This window comes from Chiloscyllium plagiosum, chromosome 2 (genome assembly GCF_004010195.1).
Source record: "Chiloscyllium plagiosum isolate BGI_BamShark_2017 chromosome 2, ASM401019v2, whole genome shotgun sequence".
NCBI lineage: Eukaryota > Metazoa > Chordata > Chondrichthyes > Orectolobiformes > Hemiscylliidae > Chiloscyllium > Chiloscyllium plagiosum.
In genome coordinates this window covers 102,359,833-102,379,670 of record NC_057711.1, presented here as the reverse complement: position 1 = coordinate 102,379,670, position 19,838 = coordinate 102,359,833, and the positions used below count along the sequence as shown (strand labels likewise).

At 43.5% G+C, this 19,838-nt stretch overlaps 1 protein-coding gene across 1 annotated transcript in view; it reads right to left on the bottom strand.

Moving 5' to 3' along the window:
• Nucleotides 1–8,352, bottom strand: part of LOC122562319 (uncharacterized protein KIAA2026-like) — a 104,703-nt gene extending 96,351 nt beyond the window's left edge. Inside the window, exon 1 of the mRNA XM_043715189.1 lies at nt 7,103–8,352. Coding sequence (XP_043571124.1) covers nt 7,103–7,989 — 887 coding nt within the window. The 5' untranslated portion in view covers nt 7,990–8,352. The remainder of the gene's footprint in view (nt 1–7,102) is intronic.
• Nucleotides 8,353–19,838: the final 11,486 nt, after the last annotated feature.

Here is a 19,838-nt window from a genome sequence, read left to right as displayed (position 1 = left end):
AGATAAAAGGTAGGGAGGAGGGACTTGGAGGAGGGGCGTTGGAAATGTGATAGGTGGAAAGAGGTCAAGGTGAGGGTGATAGGTCAGACTGGGGTGGGGGCGGAGAGGTCGGGAAGAAGATTGCAGGTTAGGGAGGCGGTGCTGAATTTGATGGATTTGACTGAGACAGGCTGGGGGGAGGGGAAATGAGGAAACTGGTGAAATCCTCTTCCCGACCTCTCTGCCCCCACCCCAGTCTGACCTATCACCCTCACCTTGACCTCTTTCCACCTATCACATTTCCGACGCCCCTCCCCCAAGTCCCTCCTCCCTATCTTTTATCTTAGCCTGCTGGACCAACTTTCCTCATTCCTGAAGAAGGGCTAATGCCCGAAACGTCGATTCTCCTGTTCCCTAGATGCTGCCTGACCTGCTGCGCTTTTCCGGCAACACATTTCCGTCATAGAAATAGAAAGGTCGAGGAAGGGGAGGGAGGAATATGACACTGTCCAGGTGAATTTGAGGTCGGGGTGGAAGGTGTTGATGAATTGGATGAACTGTTCAACCTCCTCGTGGGAGCACGAGGCGGCGCCGATACAGTCATCGATGTAGCGGAGGAAAAGATGGGGGGTGGGGCCAGTGTAGTTGCGGAAGATATGTTCTGTATCCAGAAAGTAGGACAAATCCAAATCAAGCCAATCACTGCCTTATCAGTCATCAGTAAAGTTATGAAAGACGTCAGAAATATCAAACAGCATTTCTTATAAATAATAAGCTCACTGATGTCACCAGGAGTACTCAACCAGTGACCCCATTACAGCATTGGTTCAAATAGAAAGATGTGAATTCCAGAGGCGAGACCATATTTGAGTGTGGCATCAGGAGACCTAGCAAAACTAAAGATTAAGAAAAGCAGAGGGCAACTCTCCACTTGGAATCATACCTCGCAGAAAGAAAACTAGCTGTTGGAGATCAGGTGTCAAGGCTGTAGAACATCTCTGCAAGTGTTCTTCAGGGTAGGTATTTGTATGGTTTTTAAGACCCTTATAGTTCCTCATGGTAACTAGAGTAGCCAACCTGTTTGGAGAAGTGATCACATCTCAAGAGCAGGTAGGATTTGACCTTATGGATCAAAAATAGGGACACTACCACTGCACCACAAAGTCCTTTAGTTCCTCAGGACAGGTATTTACTTTTTAAAAAAACTGTTCAGAGATGTCATTACACACAACTGAAGCAGATAGCACCTGAACCTGGCTCAGAAGGAGACACTAACACAAGAGCTATGTAGTTCCTCAGGGCAAATACTGCACACCTGTGGAGCAGGCAAGACTTCCATCCATCAATAGGTTAAATGTATTACCATTTAATCTGGTGTGAAGAAGTGTCCAAGACACAATGGAAGAGGGAACAAGTGATGAAATTAGTTGAAGAGTTAATTAGCTTTGAATTGGTTATATAAATGAGGAGAAAGTGAGGACTGCAGATGCTGGAGATCAGAATCGAGAGTGTCGTGCTGGAGAAGCACAGCAGGTCAGGCAGCATCCAAGGAGCAGAAGAACTGATGTTTTGAGTATAAGCCCTTCATCAGGAATATCAGATCATTTCTGATGAAGGGCTTATGCCCGAAACATCGAATTCCCTGCTCCTCGGATGCTGCCGGACCCCATGTGTTTCTCCAGCACCACACAGTCAATGTATAGATGAGAAGCAGTGCACAGTGGGACAAGAATTTTATGGAGTGGAACTTAACTGAAATAAAGCTCTCACATACAAGGAAGGACATAAAAAGTGGGGAGGCAGTAGGTTAGTGATGATGTCACAACATTAGTATTCAAAATGTTCTTGGACACAAACAGACATTGCTGGAGAAACTAGGAGAAAATGAGGACTACAGATGCTGGAAAAGCACGGTAGGGCAGGCAGCATCCACAGGAGTATCGATGTTCGGGCATAAGCCCTTCATCGGAAATGAGCTGATGTTCCTAACCTCTAACCTCCTTGTAAATCTTTTCTGAACCGTTTCAAGTTTTCCTATAGTAAACATCCTTCCTATAGTAGGGAGACCAGAATTGCACAAAGTATTCCAAAGGTGGCCTAACAATGTCCTATACAGCCACAACATGACTTCCCAACCCCTATACTCAATGCACTGATCAATAAAGGAAAGCATACCAAACACCTTCCTCACTATCCTATCGACCTGCAACTTTACTTTTAAGGAACTATGAACCTGAACTCCAAGGTCTGTTTGTTCAGCAACACTCCCAAGACCTTACCATTAAGTGTGCAAGTCCTGCCCTGATTTGCCTTTCCAAAATACAGCATCTAAATTTAGCTTCATCTGCCACTCCTCAGCCTATTGGCCCATCTGATCATCATCCTGTTGCATTGAGGTAACATTTTTCGCTGTTTATTACACCTCCAATTTTGGTGTCATCTGCAAATTTACTATGTTCACATCCAAACCATTTATATAAATGACAAAAAGTAGTCGATCCAGCACCGATCCTTGTGGCACATCACTGATCACAGGCCATGAGTCTTAAATGCAACCCTCCACCAGCACCCCTCTGTCTTCTACCTTCATGCCAGTTTTATATCCAAATGGCTGGCTCTCCTAGTATTCCATGTGATCTAACCTTGCTAACCAATCTATCATGAGGAACCTTGTTTAATGCTTTACTAGTCCATATAAGATCACATCCACTTCACTGCCCTCAAGCTTCTTTGTTACTACGAGTCAGAGTCCTACAGCACACAGACAGGCTTTTTGGCCCAAATTGGTTCATGCCAACCAAAATGTCCATCTACGCGAATCCATTTTCTTCCAAAAACTCAAGTCAGTGAAATGCAATTTCCCACAGACAAAGCCATGTTGACTATCCTTAATCAGTCCGTGCCTTTCCAAATACATGTTCCACAGGATTCCCACCAACAACTTGCCCACCACCAATGTTCTTTGTTTTGTTTTATTAAAATGTTCTGTAGACACTGGTTCCAATCCCACAATAGCAGATAGTGAAATTTGAATTCAATAAAAATTCTGTAACAAAGTTAACTGAAGGATAACCATGTAACCATTGTCAATTGTTGTAAGAGCTTGTCAAGTTCGCTGATGTCCTTTGGGAAGGAAATCTGCCATCTTGACCTCGTCTAGTTTAGATGCGACTCCAAAACCACAGCAGCACGGTTGACTCCTCACCGCCTCTGAGCAATAAATGTAGGCCTAGCTAGTGATAGCAATGAACAAATTTTTAAAAACTTGCGATCTCCTTACATATGGTTACCTTTTGGAATGTAACAAGTATTGGGGACATTTGCTGACCATTGAGAACTTAGTGTATAGTTTTCAACATCATTTGCAACCCATCATATATTGAAGTTCATGTTCAAATGCAGCAAAACCTGAATAATACTTGGCTTAGTCTGACTGGTAGCAAACAACTTGCATGCCAAATAAGCACAAGGCAATGACCAACTCCAACAGAACAGAATCTAACCATTATCCTGTGACTCTCAATGTCCATTACTATCACTGATTTCCCCACTATCATCATCCTGGGAGCCCTCATTAATCAGAAATTGAAATGGATTTGCCATATAATTACTGGGACTCTAAGAGTAGGTCAGAGGCTAGGAATCTTGCAGAAAAAAAACTCTCATTGTGACTCTTCAAAGTCTGCCCACCATTTACAAAGCAGGAGTGCTGCAATTCTCCACGATTAACAACAGCTCCAAAACCCCTCAAGACGTTGATGACATTCAGAACAAAACAGTCCACTTGATAGTGATTGCCACCATATCCAAAACCTACCTCACCACCAACTCACAGTAGCAACTATCTACAAGTTGCACTTCGGAAATTCACCGACATTCTTTAGATAGCACCATCACAACTTACAACCACTACTATCTATGACAAGAGCAGTAAATACATGGGAACAAAAACACCTCCAATTCCCCTCCAAGCTACAGAGCATTCTGATTTGGAAATCTATCGTTGCCGTTCCATCCAAGTTCCTGGGTCAAAGCCTGAGAAGTCCCTCCGCAACAACATTGTGGGTGTACCTTCACAAAATGGACAGCAGTGGTTCAAGAAGGCAGCTCACTACCACCTATGAAGGACAACCAGTTATGAGCAATAAAGGTGGCCCAAGCAGGGAAGCTGACATATCATAAATGACTAAACAACTTGATATTCTTCAATGCGAGATAGTTTTTCTTACCCAGGTAGCCCAGTCAAACTCAACAGAGTGTCAATGTGGGTTAAGTACTTTACATAAGCTCAATAGGGATAGACAAACTACTCCAAAATTTATTGGCTAGTGTACAAACATTTATTTTACGTTAGGGCTTTCCAGCTAAAGAAGACATAGCAAATTTAGGATCAAGAGAAATAGTTAAGTACACCGAGGTCTTATTCACATCAAATCCTAAATAAAAATAAAATTGGTAAAAGCTAAACAAAGGAAAGTAAGTCAAAAAATTAAACTGAACAAAACCAACTAGAATCAATGACTGAAATCTCAACATTTATAAGAAATGGACTATCAAAAGTAAATCTATCAAATGAAACCAGCTATCTCAACAGATGCCAGGAGAGAATGACCTGAAGAATAACTCATGTTAATTATACAATAGGAACTGGACAAGATGACACAAACAATCAAGAGACCTCAAATATTCCACAGAACACCAACTTCTGCAAATTACAGTATAAATCTAAATACATCCTAACGTGGAGCGATATAGTTGCTTTCCCTTCACTGGTGCTTAATCAAATGCTTGCATTTGCTTCCTAACAGCACAGCAAAAGTTCAAGAAAATGACTCACTACCACCTTCAAAGAGCAATTCAAGATTGGTAAATATTGGCTTTGCCAGTATGCTGCTATTCTATGAAAAAACACAGAAAATGCTTCTTGTGGCTGCAAACTATTACTACATGTTCGGCAAATGTACAGCATAGAGGCTCCATGGTTAGCTTGGTTCCACCCTCGGATAGCTATCTGTGTGGCGTTTGCATATTCTCCCTGTGTCTGTGTAGATTTCCTTCTGGTGCTCCAGTTTCCTCCCATAATCCAAAGATCTGCAGGTCATCTGGACTGGCTCTGCTAACATGCTCATAGTGTTCAGAGATGTTCAAGTTAGGTGGATTAGCCATGGAAAATGCAAGGCTAGAGGGAGAAGGGAATGGTGGTGGTGCTGATGCTGTTCAGAGGGTTGGTGTGGATTCGATGAGGTAAATGACTAAGGATTCTATAATAATAACTGCCTAAAGTTCATTAAAATAAGCAGGTGACATAGTGTTCTTTGGACCAAAACTTTTTGTGGACACTGTTTAACCTTAAACGGTTTCAGATTCCACAAATTGATACTGAGGGTTGCACTTGTGAACCCAATTGCAGCATAGCAGTTGCGCAGAACATGCAAGTTAAATTGTCATTAAAATGCTAGGCAATATGTATTTGGGGACAATGCAATACATAAACTAAATATGTAAGCCTCACTTAATTTCAGTATTAAACTAAAGCAAAAATTGCATTATCAGACATGCATCTTTATTTGTAGAAAGTTATATTTACGTAATGTTTAGAGAAAGCCTATGCCATGAAATAGTGACATGCATTTTGAAATTAACACAAATTAAAGCACATGCAAATTTGACACAGGGATAGGTATTCACACTGAAACAGAGGGCTATGAATTAATTCTCATTCCAGAACATTACTATAAAAGCAAATATTTTTGTGCGGAGAAACGGAAGACAGCATTCACACTTTAAACAGAATCTCCATTTGCTTGTTCGGGTGAATCTGAAACACGGCATGGCATTTAAAAAGAACAGGGAGTTCTAGTGGTGCCCTGGCCAACATTCTTCAAACAACCTCACCACATCATGTTAAGTGAATATACGACTGAGTGCAAACTGGTTGTTGTACCTCTACACCAAATTCACAGCCATGAGGCACAAGAATGTCCATTTATATGCCCACCACAAAAACAGTACTGTTCAAGGAGCAGCTCTGCTTTTAAGATTTTAGAAACTACCTTGTTTACCTCTCGGATTTTAGAAAAGCAGAAGTACCAAATCAGTTTGCAATGTGCAACTATTTATAAGTTGTAATTGCAATAAGTGTTCCTTGCAAGGACCAAAGTTTCCAACGGAAACATTAATTTTCTTTTCTGCTTTAACCAGAATCCTGCTTCAGCCAGAAATTATGGCTAACATTTTGTTTACTCCCCTTCTGAAGATAAAGCAATATAGTTGTCATTACTTCAGGATAAAAACAGTAAACAGAAAATCACTTGATTTTCAGTGTACACATCAGGCAATTACATGTTTCTTTCTCAATACATCTGCAATAATTGTCCCCCACCCCCACAAGTGATCCAGAGTAAAGTGATACATTTGGGCAAGTGAACAGTTTAATGCCATCAGGTAACAAAACAGCTGCCTTCCTGTACCTGTTTACTACAAAAGCTCCCGCAGAATAAAAATGCAGGAAAAGAAGAATCCATGACAAGAGCCAGCTTTAACAGAAGCCTCTCAGCTGTTGGTATTCACATCCTTCAACCCTGACCAGAAGATGTAAAACAACCCTTCCCACTGACCTCCCAGTCAACTTGTACAAGAATTTTAGGATGGGTAACAATAATGAGGGTGAGTGGCATGGAAATCATAAAACATGGATGAATTCAGAAGAATGCCAGTGTTAGAACTCAGCAGATCTGGCAACATCTGTGGAAAGTGAAGCAGAGTTAATGAATCCAATAGGACTCTAGTGAAAGACTATAAGGACTCCGTACATGAACACTATTTCTCCTTCCATCAATGCTGACTGATCAAAGTTTCGCGAGCAGCTTAGTTCAATTTTAAGACCCTAACATCAGTGCCACAATGCTTTATGAAAAATGTTATAGATTTGTGTTTTGTCCTGTAGACGTCTGAAATGTGACTTAGCAATCTTCATACCCATCTATACCTTATCACTCAGCCCATCAGGGATACCTTAAGATGGGTAGGGATGTTGGGTAGCCTGTCTTTCCCTCTCTCGGGTACCCTAAAGTGGACAAGAGATGTTCAGGAAGCCAGAACCTTTCTCGCTTTCCCTTCTCACCTTGACAACAGCGTCAACTTCTGCTCCAGCATCATCTCCAGCTTCTGAGCCTGTCTAGAGAGCCAGTGGTCCACACCGTGCAGCCTGTAGCAGCTCTCCAGCATCAGCCTGAAGTCTGCCACGAACTCGGTGATGCCGCCGTACTGATTGCGCTGGAATTTCTCTTCCATGGTGTGCAGCCAGATAGGAGAAGGCTGAAGAGGGTCGGTCGGCTCTCCTCCACCGGCCTGGACGAAGGGCGCCGTCAGGTTGCGGTGCTTGTCGAGCAGGAAGTCGTTGAGGATACGGCGGCCCTGCTGCACCTCGTAGGTCGGGTCGTCAGGTTCGTCGTCGTCCTCCTCTTCTTCCTGCTGCTCGCTCTCGCCTCCGTCTCGATCCCGGTGCTGACGGTTCCCGAGCTCGGGGGCAACAGGTTCGGCGCCGGCCCCGGCCCCACTACCGTCTTGCGGCCTGCCCGCTACCCCGTTCGCCTTGGGCAAGAGCCTCCCGCTGGCCGACCGCGTCCTGGGCCCTGTCCCCTCGACCCTTCGGGATAGAGGCCGTCCGCCGGCCTCGGCCCTCCCCAGCGAGCCTCGGTCCTCGTCTAGGGGAGACCCGGAGACTGGCGGCGAAGGAGGAGGTCGGTCATCGTTCTCGTCAAATGCCGGGCCTTCATCCCGCGGGGGTGATGGTGCCACCACTGCCGCTCCGGCTCCGGCTCCATCTCCATCTCCTCCGGCGCCGCTCTGCTCCTCGCCTGTAGGCCTCGGCCTCTTGCTTCGTCTTCGACCCGACGCCTCATCCTCGGCCCGATCGAGCGCTTCATTGTCCCGTCGCCCGAGAGCAGCTTCGGTTGGGCTTCCATCACCTTCAGCCGCTGCCGCCGCCGCCGTCGCCGCCGCTTCCATCCCGTTGCCCAAGCCCACCCCCCTCCACCTCCGGGCCTTGGAGAGAAGCCGGGGAGGTGGTGGGGATGGAGGGGCGGTTTGATGGACTCAAGCCCCCGGAGCTGGGGTCTCGCTGCCTGTTGGCCTCCCTGTCTGTTTTCCTGGCTGACTGTGTCCACAGGAAGGGGGACGGGGGTGAAAGGGGATAAGGGTCTCCCCTGACTCGGCCTGTCGCCGACCCCCCCCTTGCACTCAAGATCCGTTCGTTGTCCGCTTCTCTGCACACTGCGGAGCTCCGGCCTGGCCTCCACTCGGGCTCACAGTCCCGTTCACTCCCATTGGCCGGCGCCTCTGTGATTGGCGGCGGTACTCCGGATGGGAGCCGCACTCCATTGGTTGATGGACATTTGATTGACAGGGGACCGCCGGCGCGTGTGGGCTAAGAGGTCGTTCAGGTTTGCTACCTGTGCTCAGGTGTCACATCCACATGTGCAGCACTGTATTATTTCTGACACCACTGGTTGACTTGCGAAAGAGGAGGTTGCTTACCAGATCGGTAGGATTCAATGACGGTCCTGTTTGCTGCAATAATCCATGTTCCTCTGATCGAACAGACGTTTTACAACTTCTCTTATTACAATTTCCCCGTCTGTATCCTCCAAATCATTCAATTTTTATGCATTCTCGGCATGTATGTTGATCTCCAGCTCTCCCCCACGCCCCCAAACTTTTTTTTTGGCAGTTAATGATCGGGACGTTTTACGGGGCGGGCTGTTTTCTACGGCAGCTCAGGCTGCTTGATGAGCTGGGCTCGGAGAAAATAGTTTATGCATCACCGTTTCTTGACTTTTGGAGAGCGTCCGGTGCATCATCAGTTTCTGAGAGCAAGCTTTTAACTTCAGCTCTGGCTCCTTTTCATATGCTGCACGAGCATTCTTTTCCAAACTTACCTTGGTTACACCTTGTAATGCAAAAAAATTACAAAGCTGTAAAAGCTCAGCATGTCAGATAGCACCTGAGGTGAGAATATTTATTGAGCTGCGAGTTTTTCTTTCTCCATCTCAGATATCCAGCAACTGTAATTTTCCGTATTTGTAAGAATTCCACCTTTGAATATCGTCATTTTTCTCTCTACCCCGGGTTATTTTTCCATGACTATTTTTATTCGCCTCTACACTTAGAGTCATAGAGTTATACATGTACAGCACGGAAACAGACCCTTCGGTCCAATGCCGACCAGATATCCCAACCCAATCTCGTCCCACCTGCCAGCACCCGGCCGGTATCCCTCCAAACCCTTCCTATTCATTTAGCAAAGGGACAAAATGTGAAAATATTTTTTCATCAACCAATATAATATAAAATTTAAAGAGAAAATGCTGCAGAAATTCCCCTCATTTGGCAGTATAGGGTGGCGAGAGAAACAGAAACAGGTGTTCTGAAGAAGTCATATTGAACTCAAAATATTAACTATTTCTCTCTCTCTCCACAGATGCTGCGGGGCTCACTTGGTTTCTCGAGCATTTTCAGATTTCTAGCATTGGCAGAATTTTCAGTTTGATTGTTGAATATATTTGCACAGACCCCAGAGCCACCAATTTTTTTGTGTTTCTGAGAGATACTTCTTGTTAGAAAGTTTAAAACTGGAAATGTGAGGCTGTTCTGGTGGGGTGTATTGACACAATCATTCATATTTTGCTTTTATGAGCATGAGTCAATATTTTTCACCTTTGTTGGTAAATCACTTAAAAATTGTCATTATTTAATTCAAAAACCTCTGTGCACTCTGAGAAATGTCAGCTTGGATGTCAGATCACGTTTTCCTGTCCAGACATTGATGCAACTTTCTATTGATAACTGCTCTCAGCGCACATGTTGTTTCTATACTTGGCCCATTGCCACCTCATTTTTTTATTTTGTCATCAACTTTTGTTATTTAATCTTTCTTCCCTTCTATCCCCTTTTGTTTTTTTTTCACCTTTCTCTAAGTTTCCCTGTCTCTGTACTTGCTTAAAACCTGATATATCCTTATCATTTTCCAGTTTTGATGAAAGGTTGTGACCTGAAATGTTAACACTGTTTTTCTCTCTCCACAGGTGCTCCCAGAACTACTGAGTAATTCTAGCATTTTCTGCTTTCATTTCAGATTTCCAGTTTCCACTGTATTTTCTTTTTCCTTTTTAATACTGCATTACAATGCTTGCCACATTGCGGAAGAGCATGGTGTCATATTAATTTCATTTTTATGGACAGCAAAATAACAATATTGGTAGGCCAAGAAGCGTAAGCCTGCATTTGTGTTTCGCTTGGAATCCAGCACAGAAACAGCTGGCTGAGTTCTAGGAGCAAGCTGACTATTCACCAACATTGCCAAGAATGGTACGTGGCCTGGGAAACTGATTGTTGAATTAAAGGAAATAAAATGCATTGTATATAAACTACAATTAAGAACAGTATTTGCAGCATTGGGTAGACCATGCTAACTTGACTTATCTCTGCTTCACTAGCTGCATTTTATTTTTTAGCTGACTGAATTGGTGACGAGTGGAATTGAATAAGCTGTGTGTGTTCTGATCTGAGATTATTGAAAAAAATCATGTAGAAGTACATAAGCTTAAAAATGGTGTGTCTGCAGTAACTCTCCCCACCATGGGCAAAAAGACGAGGAAATACAGTGGGTGGTATTTAATGGAGGTGACTGGGGTCTCACCTACTGGCTCAAGACCAAGTGAGGGCACTACCTTATGGAAAACCTGTCAGATTGTGCCACTCAGGGATTTATCTGGATGAAGGGAAGTTTTCCCTGGGATCAAGGGTTTCAGGACCTGATGCTCCTCCCACCAGAGGCCAGCTGTTCTATTGAACAGCAGCGCCACCAGGGGAGGCAGTGGTTCCTGCTGGCCAAGGCCAAGCATTGTCGTTGGATCCCAGATTGCGGGTGAATAATGATGATGTGGAGGATGATAGTGGGTGATAGGCGGTTGTGGACTAGGTGATTGACAGCAAGGTCAGGAGTTGGTGCTCAGTGCACTTCTTTCCTTTTCCTATTTCCTGGACACTCCATCAGGGACTGAGTCCCTTTGAAAAAGGGATTTCCTATACATCACATCACTCCACCCGACAATGGGAGTTTGTGAATCCAGAGAGCAATTGAAACAGGATTATTGGATATTTTAACACAGTTAGACAGATTCTTCATTAACAAATACATGACGGCATTGAACGTTGACAGAAAGTAAGGTTGAGTCCAGAACCATAGCAGTCGTGATCATTGAAAAATAGGGAGAGGTCTTGAGGGCTTATTTGTTGTACTTTGTTCCTGCTGGCACTGTTTCTTATTACCCAAAGCACTACCGTACTCTTAAGTCTTCATATATATTTTAGTAGCTTAGCAATTTACCTTTTCTTGAATTCCCTCACCACCCACACCCTGTATCCCAATCATTTTGAAGTTCTTACTTATTTTAATTGATGAAGGCATGGTCACGGTCCAGTCTGGGTCGACCTCCCCAGAGGTACACCTTATCCTCCCCAATGGCTTACCCTCTGAGCCATACACTTCATTTTCCCTTTATTCATTTATGAGTAGTTCAGTCCTGTTCATGCATTTATCTTATGTTCATTGCAGTGCTGCTTATGCATTTTGTTCTTAGCTCCTCAAAGTCTTTCATCAGAACCTCATTCCTAATTCTGCTTAGGTCATTGGCTCTTCCTTTGATCATGGGTCAGCTCAGTGGCTCAATGGTTAGCACTGCTGCCTCACAGTTCCTGGGATCCAGGTTTGATTCCAGCTTCCATACTGTCTGTGTAGAGTTTGCATGTTCTCCCCCTGTCTGAATGCTTTGTTTTCCTCCCACACTCCAAGGTTTTGCAGATTAGTGGATTGGCCATGCTGAAATTGTCTGTAGTGTGAATGGATGTATAGGCTAGATGGATTAGCAATGGTAACTGTGGGGCTACGGGATACGGTGAAGGTCTGAGTCCGGATGGGATGTCCTTCACAGGGTCAGTGTGGACTTGATTGGCTGAATAGCCTTCTTCTGAACTTCAGGGGTTCAATGATTCCATGAGCTGAATCCTCCCCCTCCTAATCCATGAGAAGATATCTTTTTTTTTTAATGCACTATAGACTCAGTCTTACTGGGTCGCCGCCATCTTGGATCCCCCCGAGAAGATATCTTAAACCCTGCATCAGGACTGCAACATCACCTTAAGAAGTCCTAGTTACACTACAAAGACCTTACTGCCCATTACCATTCTAAGTCACTCCCACCAATTGTATAACCTCCTGTATCACTGTGTCATAGTCAAAGTATTCATTTAGTCTGCAGTCTTTAGTGACTTCAGAACAGGCAGCAATAAGCACATAGTTCATAGATTAGGGCAAAGCCCAACTCTGCTTTAGCACTGCAGTTTGGTGTCCCCATTACCTCCCACTTGCTCCAAACGAAAGGAGTAGCCATGGGCACCCGCATGGGCCCCAGCTATGCCTGCCTCTTCGTAGGATATGTGGAACAATCCATCTTCCGCAACTACACTGGCCCCACCCCCCACCTTTTCCCCCGCTACATCGATACTGTATCGGCGCCGCCTCGTGCTCCCACGAGGAAGTTGAACAGTTCATCCACTTCACCAACACCTTCCACCCCGACCTCAAATTCACCTGGACAGTCTCAGATTCCTCCCTCCCCCCCCGACCTTTCTATTTCTATCTCAGGCGACCGAATCAACACGGACATCTACTACAAACCGACCGACTCCCACAGCTAACTGGACTACACCTCCTCCCATCCTGCCCCCTGCAAAAACGCCATCCCATTCTCCCAATTCCTTCGTCTCCGCCGCATCTGCTCCCAGGAGGACCAGTTACAAAAACGCACATCCCAGATGGCCTCCTCCTTCAAGGACCGCAATTTCCCCCCCGACATGGTCGACGGTGCCCTCCACCGCATCTCCTCCACTTCCCGATCCTCCGCCCTTGAACCCCGCCCCTCCAACCGCCACCAGGACAGAACCCCACTGGTCCTCACCTACCACCCCACCAATCTCCATGTACAGCGCATCATCCGCCGTCACTTCCGCCACCTCCAAACAGACCCCAGCACCAAGGATATATTTCCCTCCCCACCCCTATCAGCTTTCCGTAGAGACCACTCCCTCCGCGACTCCCTTGTCAGATCCACACCCCCCACCGACCCAACCACCACTCCCGACACCTTCCCTTGCAACCGCAGGAGGTGCAACACTTGCGCCCACACCTCCCCCCTCACTTCTCTCCAAGGCCCCAAAGGAAACTTCCATATCCGCCACAGATTCACCTGCACCTCCACCCACATCATCTACTGCATCCGCTGCAGCCGGTGTGGCCTCCTCTATATTGGGGAGACAGACCGCCTACTTGCGGAGCGATTCAGAGAGCACCTCTGGGCCACCCGGACGAACCAACCCAACCAACCTGTAGCACAGCATCTCAACTCCCCCTCCCACTCCACCGAGGATATGCAGGTCATTGGACTCATCCACCGCCAAACCACAACAACCCGACGGTCGGAGGAACCTTTTATCTTAGCCTGCTGGACAAACTTTCCTCATTCCTGAAGAAGGGCTTATGCCCGAAACGTCGATTCTCCTGTTCCCTAGATGCTGCCTGACCTGCTGCGCTTTTCCAGCAACACATTTTCAGTCCCCATTACCTGCCTGATTTCTGGTCACATCTCCTGGAGTTGAATACTAACCAGGCCTTCACCACTAATTAACTGAAGAGGTATGACATCCTTCTGGATAAAGTGAGCAAGTAACTCTCTCCCTAGCTGATGGTCTGCAATGTGTGTACCTCAGACTCCAGCCCAACAACCGGGCTAAATTTCCTCAGGATTCAAAAGCTTACTACAGATGTGCTCCACAAATAGTGCAATTCCATTACATGACCTGCACTGCCATCCTATATTACCTTCTTCTGTTTAGTTGATTAACATAAAAATCAGGGCTCATTTGCTGTTATTCAGCCATGTACTTTATATTTGTTTCTGTACTCCTTTATTGATTAAATTATGTAACTCTTTTTTTAACAATGGTATATTTATCAGATTATAATTTAATGAAAGTTTGGAATATTTTAATGTTGACTTTAATTAAATTTCTATTCCTCCCCTCCCCCAGTTCTGGTTAATATATCAAACAATAAAACTAGTTATGTGATAACTTATACATAGAGTTTTGAGAGGTATTATTATCATGTTTAAACTTATCATTCATCCATAGTTGTCAGTTCTGCCTTTGTTTTGATGCAGCTTTAATGAAATTAGACAATTTTTTCGGGAAGTCAAGACATTAAGAGCATTTTTAGAAACTTGGATAATTCTCTACTACTTTTCAAATTTAAGTTGGGAGCACTCTTTGTGTTGCTGCAGTAAAAGTCAGTCCCATCACAATTGAGTTTTTTGCCTTCTTGAACACTATAAATCTGTTCCATCATTACAATGCTAAAGATTTTCCTTTGCTATCTGCTCTTCAAGCCTGCCTTCCAATTACTGCTTTGCAAGTCTGTCATATTTAATCAGGTAGAAATTGGAATTTGTTATCTCCAAAGATCAAAATCGAGGACATAAGAACATTAGTAATAGGAATAGCAGAGACCTCAAACCTATTTTGCCATTCAGCAAGATTATAGTTAATCATGGCCTCAACTCCAATCTCTTACCTGTTTTCCAAAGCTCTTGACTCTCCTGTAGTTCAAATTTGACAATCTCAGCCTTAAATGTATTAAAAGACCAAACCCTCTGAACTCTCTAGGGTGAAGAATTCTAAAGGTTAACAAGTCTCTGATAAAACAAATGTCTAATAATAACTTTCTTAAATGGGGGTACCCTTTATTCTCAATTATGTCCCCTACTTTAGAGTACCCCACCATGATTAATTCCACTCTCTCAGCATTTATACTGCCTCCTCAAAATCTTGTCCCGATAAGATTACCATTTATTCTTCTAAGCATTTTCTGATGAAGGGCTTATGTCCAAAGTGTCGGACTCTCCTGCTCTCATGTGCTGCCTGATCTGCTGTGCTTTTCCAGTGCCACATATTTTGACTCATTCTTCTAAGCTTCAATGCGTATGGACCCAACCCTTCCTCAACCTTTATTCATTAATCAATGTACTGAACCTCCTCAGAATCCCTTCCACTGCATATATATCCTCCTTAAAAAAGGAGACTAAAATTGTACATGATGCCATTGCACTGGCACTTTTTTTTTTCCTTCATGTGCAACAGCAACAAGTGTTCACTGTACTAACTCTTTCTCATTTTACTTATTTTAGTTCATGGAATGTGGGTTTGCTGCCTTCACTTAATTGCCCTCTAAGATGGTGGTGAGCCAAATCCTTAAACTGCTGCAGTCTTTGTGTTATAGGTGCACCCACAGTGTTGTGAGGGAGGAACTTCCAGGATGTAGTCTTCATCACTCATGATCAGTGTTAGATGTGCTCCCTTCCCTTTTCCCTTTTTAATTGCAGCTGGATTTTACCCAAACTTGTTCCACTTTCCCTTGAATACTGCCCTCAGGTAGATATTCAGCTTCTGCCATACATTTCTGCCATACCCTTCTGCGGCTCTTCCAGAATCTGGTAACCAGATTCCTGGGTCTGTCCGGTTAACTTTTGTCACCTAGCCAGTCCTTACTTGTCTTTTTCTTGACTAATGGCCTATTCGTTTGTGTTCTGCCTTGACCCTTTCTGATTGAGAAGGCTCATAGTTTGCAATCATTTATTGCAAAAGAAATTGAACATAAGATTAAGGGTTTTATGTATCAATTATACAGGGGGTTCGTGAAACCACACCTTGAATACTGTGTGCAGGTCTGGTCTTCTAATTGAAGAAATAAGTCAATGTGTTAGATGTGGTTCAGAGGTGTTTTCCTAGACTAATAGCTGGAATGAGTGGAATGTCTTATGAGAATGGACAGGCTGGAATAATTACTACTGGAGTTTAGAAGCGTGAGGGATGATTTGATGGAAGTGTGTAATTTCCTGAATAGTCTTGATAAGGTGGATGTGGAAAGGATGCTTCCTCTTGTGGGTCAGTCGAGAACGAGGCGGCATTGTTTTAAAATTAGGAATTGTTCTTTTAGGACAAAGATGAAAATAAATTTTCTGTCAGAGCATTCGACAACTTTGAAATTCTGCATCAGAAGGTTGTCGCAGCAGGGTCACTGAATATTTTTATGGAAAGGGTAGCTAGCTGTTTGTGGGCAAGAGGTTTCAGAAGTAGATGGGAACGTGGAATTTGAAACAGATTAGCCATGACTTTCTTGAATTTCAGATCAGCTCGAGAGGCCGACTGGCCTACTTCTGCTCCACATTTGTTCACGTGATACTTCTAGTCTGCGTTCAGCCCTGTTTAGTTCAGTTGGATCTTTCTGGGCCACCTTATACCTCATGCACTTTACTGTGCCTGTAGAATTAGTGAACCTCTTAGTTCCTGTCCTTTTTGCTGCTGGTTCTCTCCCCAACATTACCAGCTTCTCTGAACTGCCCTTTTATGTTTGGGGGAAAAGTCATGCTTTCAACCAAGTTATACCTCAATAAAATATGTTTCCTGGCTTTGGCAAGATTGGGACTACACCCACTGTTGCAGCATACATGATAAGTTCACTTTGCAAGTAAACTTTTAACCAGTGGGATCTCTATACTTTTCTGCATGAATTATTTTATCAGTGTACTGGAATTGAACTTACTTTCATGTGACAATACTTTTATTCTCCCTATTAGCAATGCAGGCAAGTCTCAGAGAATGCTGAATTCGCGCTCTGATTGCTTAAAATAGCCAATGGTCACCATTCCTCTCAACATAATTCTCCTAATAGCTATCCTGCTCAACAGTCATGCCTGAGCAGACACTGACCACTTTTAATGCTACAATTACTAGTTTAGTAGCCAATAATTTTCCTTTACAAGCTCTTTAAGCCCTGTCTTCCCATAGTCAAAGCCAATAATTTTCCTTTACAAGCGCTTTAAGCCCTGCCTTCCCATAGTGGAAGATCTTGGGGCAGACTTCCACCTGTCCTTTCTCCAGATCCATTTTAATGGTTGAGGATGGTACTACTTTCTTTCTGGTTTCCCTTTTTATTCCAGCTTGTGTCAGGAGTATTTATTTCCCTCTTCTCTCTCTCTGATAACTGATAGTTTTCAGACTCCTTGGATTTATGAGTTTGTGTGTTCACTCATAGTTAACTTATCATAGTAAACTACTACCCACTGTTTGGCTACATATCTCTGGATTGGAATGGGTACTGAGGCTGCGTACTCATTGATGAGAATTGCCTGACAAAGGTTTTTGTAAGTTGTCTCAATATTAAGTGCCCATATCCATTTGGCAAAAGAGCATGGTTGAATCCATTGAAATTCAAGGTATGTCTGGTCAGATCGTTTCTTAATAGTATAGGATTTTTGCCTGCTCTGCAAACACAATCTCCTTGTTGTACTGGCAACTTTAATTTCTCTGCTAGACACGTGAAAGGGATGAAAAAGGTGTCTACTTCTTCCTTACCAAATTTGGGAATTAAATGGGCAAATTTGAATACATCAGCACTGAAGAGTAAGTATACTTCCCTTCCAGAGCTGCCTTCAATGAAACTTTTCTCAGTATGAGCTGTTTAAATTTAAACTCCTTTTTCTTTTCCGTGAAATTCTCTCTCTCCATTCCGCTCTCTTCTCTCTTTCTCCTTTTCCTAATCTTTCTTTCTCTTTTTCTCATTTCTGAGATTTTCTTTCTTTTTTGCATATTGAAATTGCAGTTCTAATCTGAGTTGTTCTAATTTTAATGTATCCATTCCACTACCCTCCATTTCCACCATAGATTTTGCCATCTGTCTTGCAATTATGTTTTCCTGGCTTTTAGGTAGAAATTTTGCTTCTAAATGTCTGGCATTTCAAATGTGCCTTTTAATTCTTCCAAGAATAATAATCATTTTTTTTCTTGCCACTTAATTCACTATTGTTGTACCTGAGACTACAACTGTTTAGCTGATATCTTGAATCCTCAGCAGCAACAAATTTTATGGAATCTGGTGTTTTAGATGGTGAGATGAGAAATAGCGGAAAGTTTTTCCATCCCTGCTATTACAACTCATCCCCTCAAGATGGCGGTGGAATAGGAGACTCCAACTAGAACTCCTCCACTCCTTTTGTTTCCTTCTCTTTCTTTCTCCATTTTCCCTGCTTTGATCTCTCGGCAGGTCCCAACCTGGACTCTCAGCAGCTCGTGATGGATCCCGGCCTGGTCTCTCGACAGCTTGTAGTGAGTCCCGGCCTGTTTTCTTGGCGATTTTTGGTGGGCCCTGGTTTGGTCTTACAGTGGCTTGTGGTGGGTCTTAGCCTGATCTCTCGGTGGCCTGTGCCAGCTCTCAGCCAGGTCTTTCGGTTGTATCTCATGGCAGTGTCTCTGCTCGGTATGCGAGTGGATCCTGCCCAGGCATTTTCGTGAGGCACCGGGGAGATCAGAGAGATGGCAGCTTCAGCATCAGTTATGGTATCTGCAGCAGTGGCATCAAGAACAGAGAGCCAAGGTCTCCCAGAGAGTGAGACAAACGGAGGTCTCATCAAAGCATGTTGAACTTTGAACTTATTCCTTTTATTTTGCAGGTTTAAACTACGAAAGACATTAGTGAAAACTATTACTTTTTCCTTTCTTAATTTCTTATTCTATGAAGTAGTGCTTAACTTTTTAACTCTCGTTTCTCTTACAACTTAAGCTAAGCTTTTTTTGTACCTAAGCTTTGTTTGTACCCAAGTGCCTTCATACCTAAGATGGTGCCATGTGTGGCGACATTATACACTTTTCACTGTACTCCTGTACTTGAATATGCATGACAATAAAATCTAAAATCTTTGAGTTCTCTGTGAATGGATGCTTTTGGGATTTGTTTCATAACTTGTTCTGGTGGTTTAGTTGATGAGATGAAAAATATTGGAGGCAGAGTCTTCCCATCTCTGCTATTACAAATCGATTTTCCTTTTTCCCATCTGATGACCAAGCAACTACTGAAATATGTTTCATTTGTGTATTTTGAGTCTGGCTCCATAGTCTTTCCAAGCTGGATAGTTGCAGGTAGCCCTTTCCTATCTGCTACGTGAAACCTCTCATACAGATGTGAATTAAAACCGATGGTGCAAATTTCTTGATGCCTGATTCAGTTGAACGGTTTGAACGTCTTTAGCTAAAATGGTAATTTCAGTACAGGTAATTCTATTTATTCCATATAAGTTTCCTGACTCTACCTCAATATGTGGTCAGATGATTGCTGCAACCATTTTAGCACACCTTTCTTCCATTTTAGTCTCAGGTAATAAAATCAGATGATGGACATTGAAAACTTGATCATCTATATAGTACCACTATTGTTACCAGTTTCTGGTTAAAGCTAACCTGCAGGGTGTTAATAGTGGGACACTCATCAATGGTAATGCCACTGTGCCATTCAATGTCAAGGGAAGATGGTTAAACATTCCTTCCCACTTGTCTAAACTCATCGGTATTTAACATCAGACACTGCTGGTGAGGTAAATAATCCTTGTTAATGTCTGGCCAGCGTTAAGTTTGCTAATGTTGTCCTTTAAAGTTAAGAAGAAGGAAGTGGTTATTAATTCTCTGAGTCCATAAAAGTAGGGAGTAGTTTTAACAATGGAGATTGACAGAGCTGTAAGACTGAGTAGTCAATAAACTCTGTCCACAAGGAGGATGTCTTGATTATCTGTCTCACACCTGGCTTGGATTCATATTGACAATCTGATATTCATTTTCTTTCACTCATCAGTGCATTTGGTTTGCCCATTTATTGTTTGCTAAAAATGATTTTTTTTAAGTTTCCATGCCAGAAT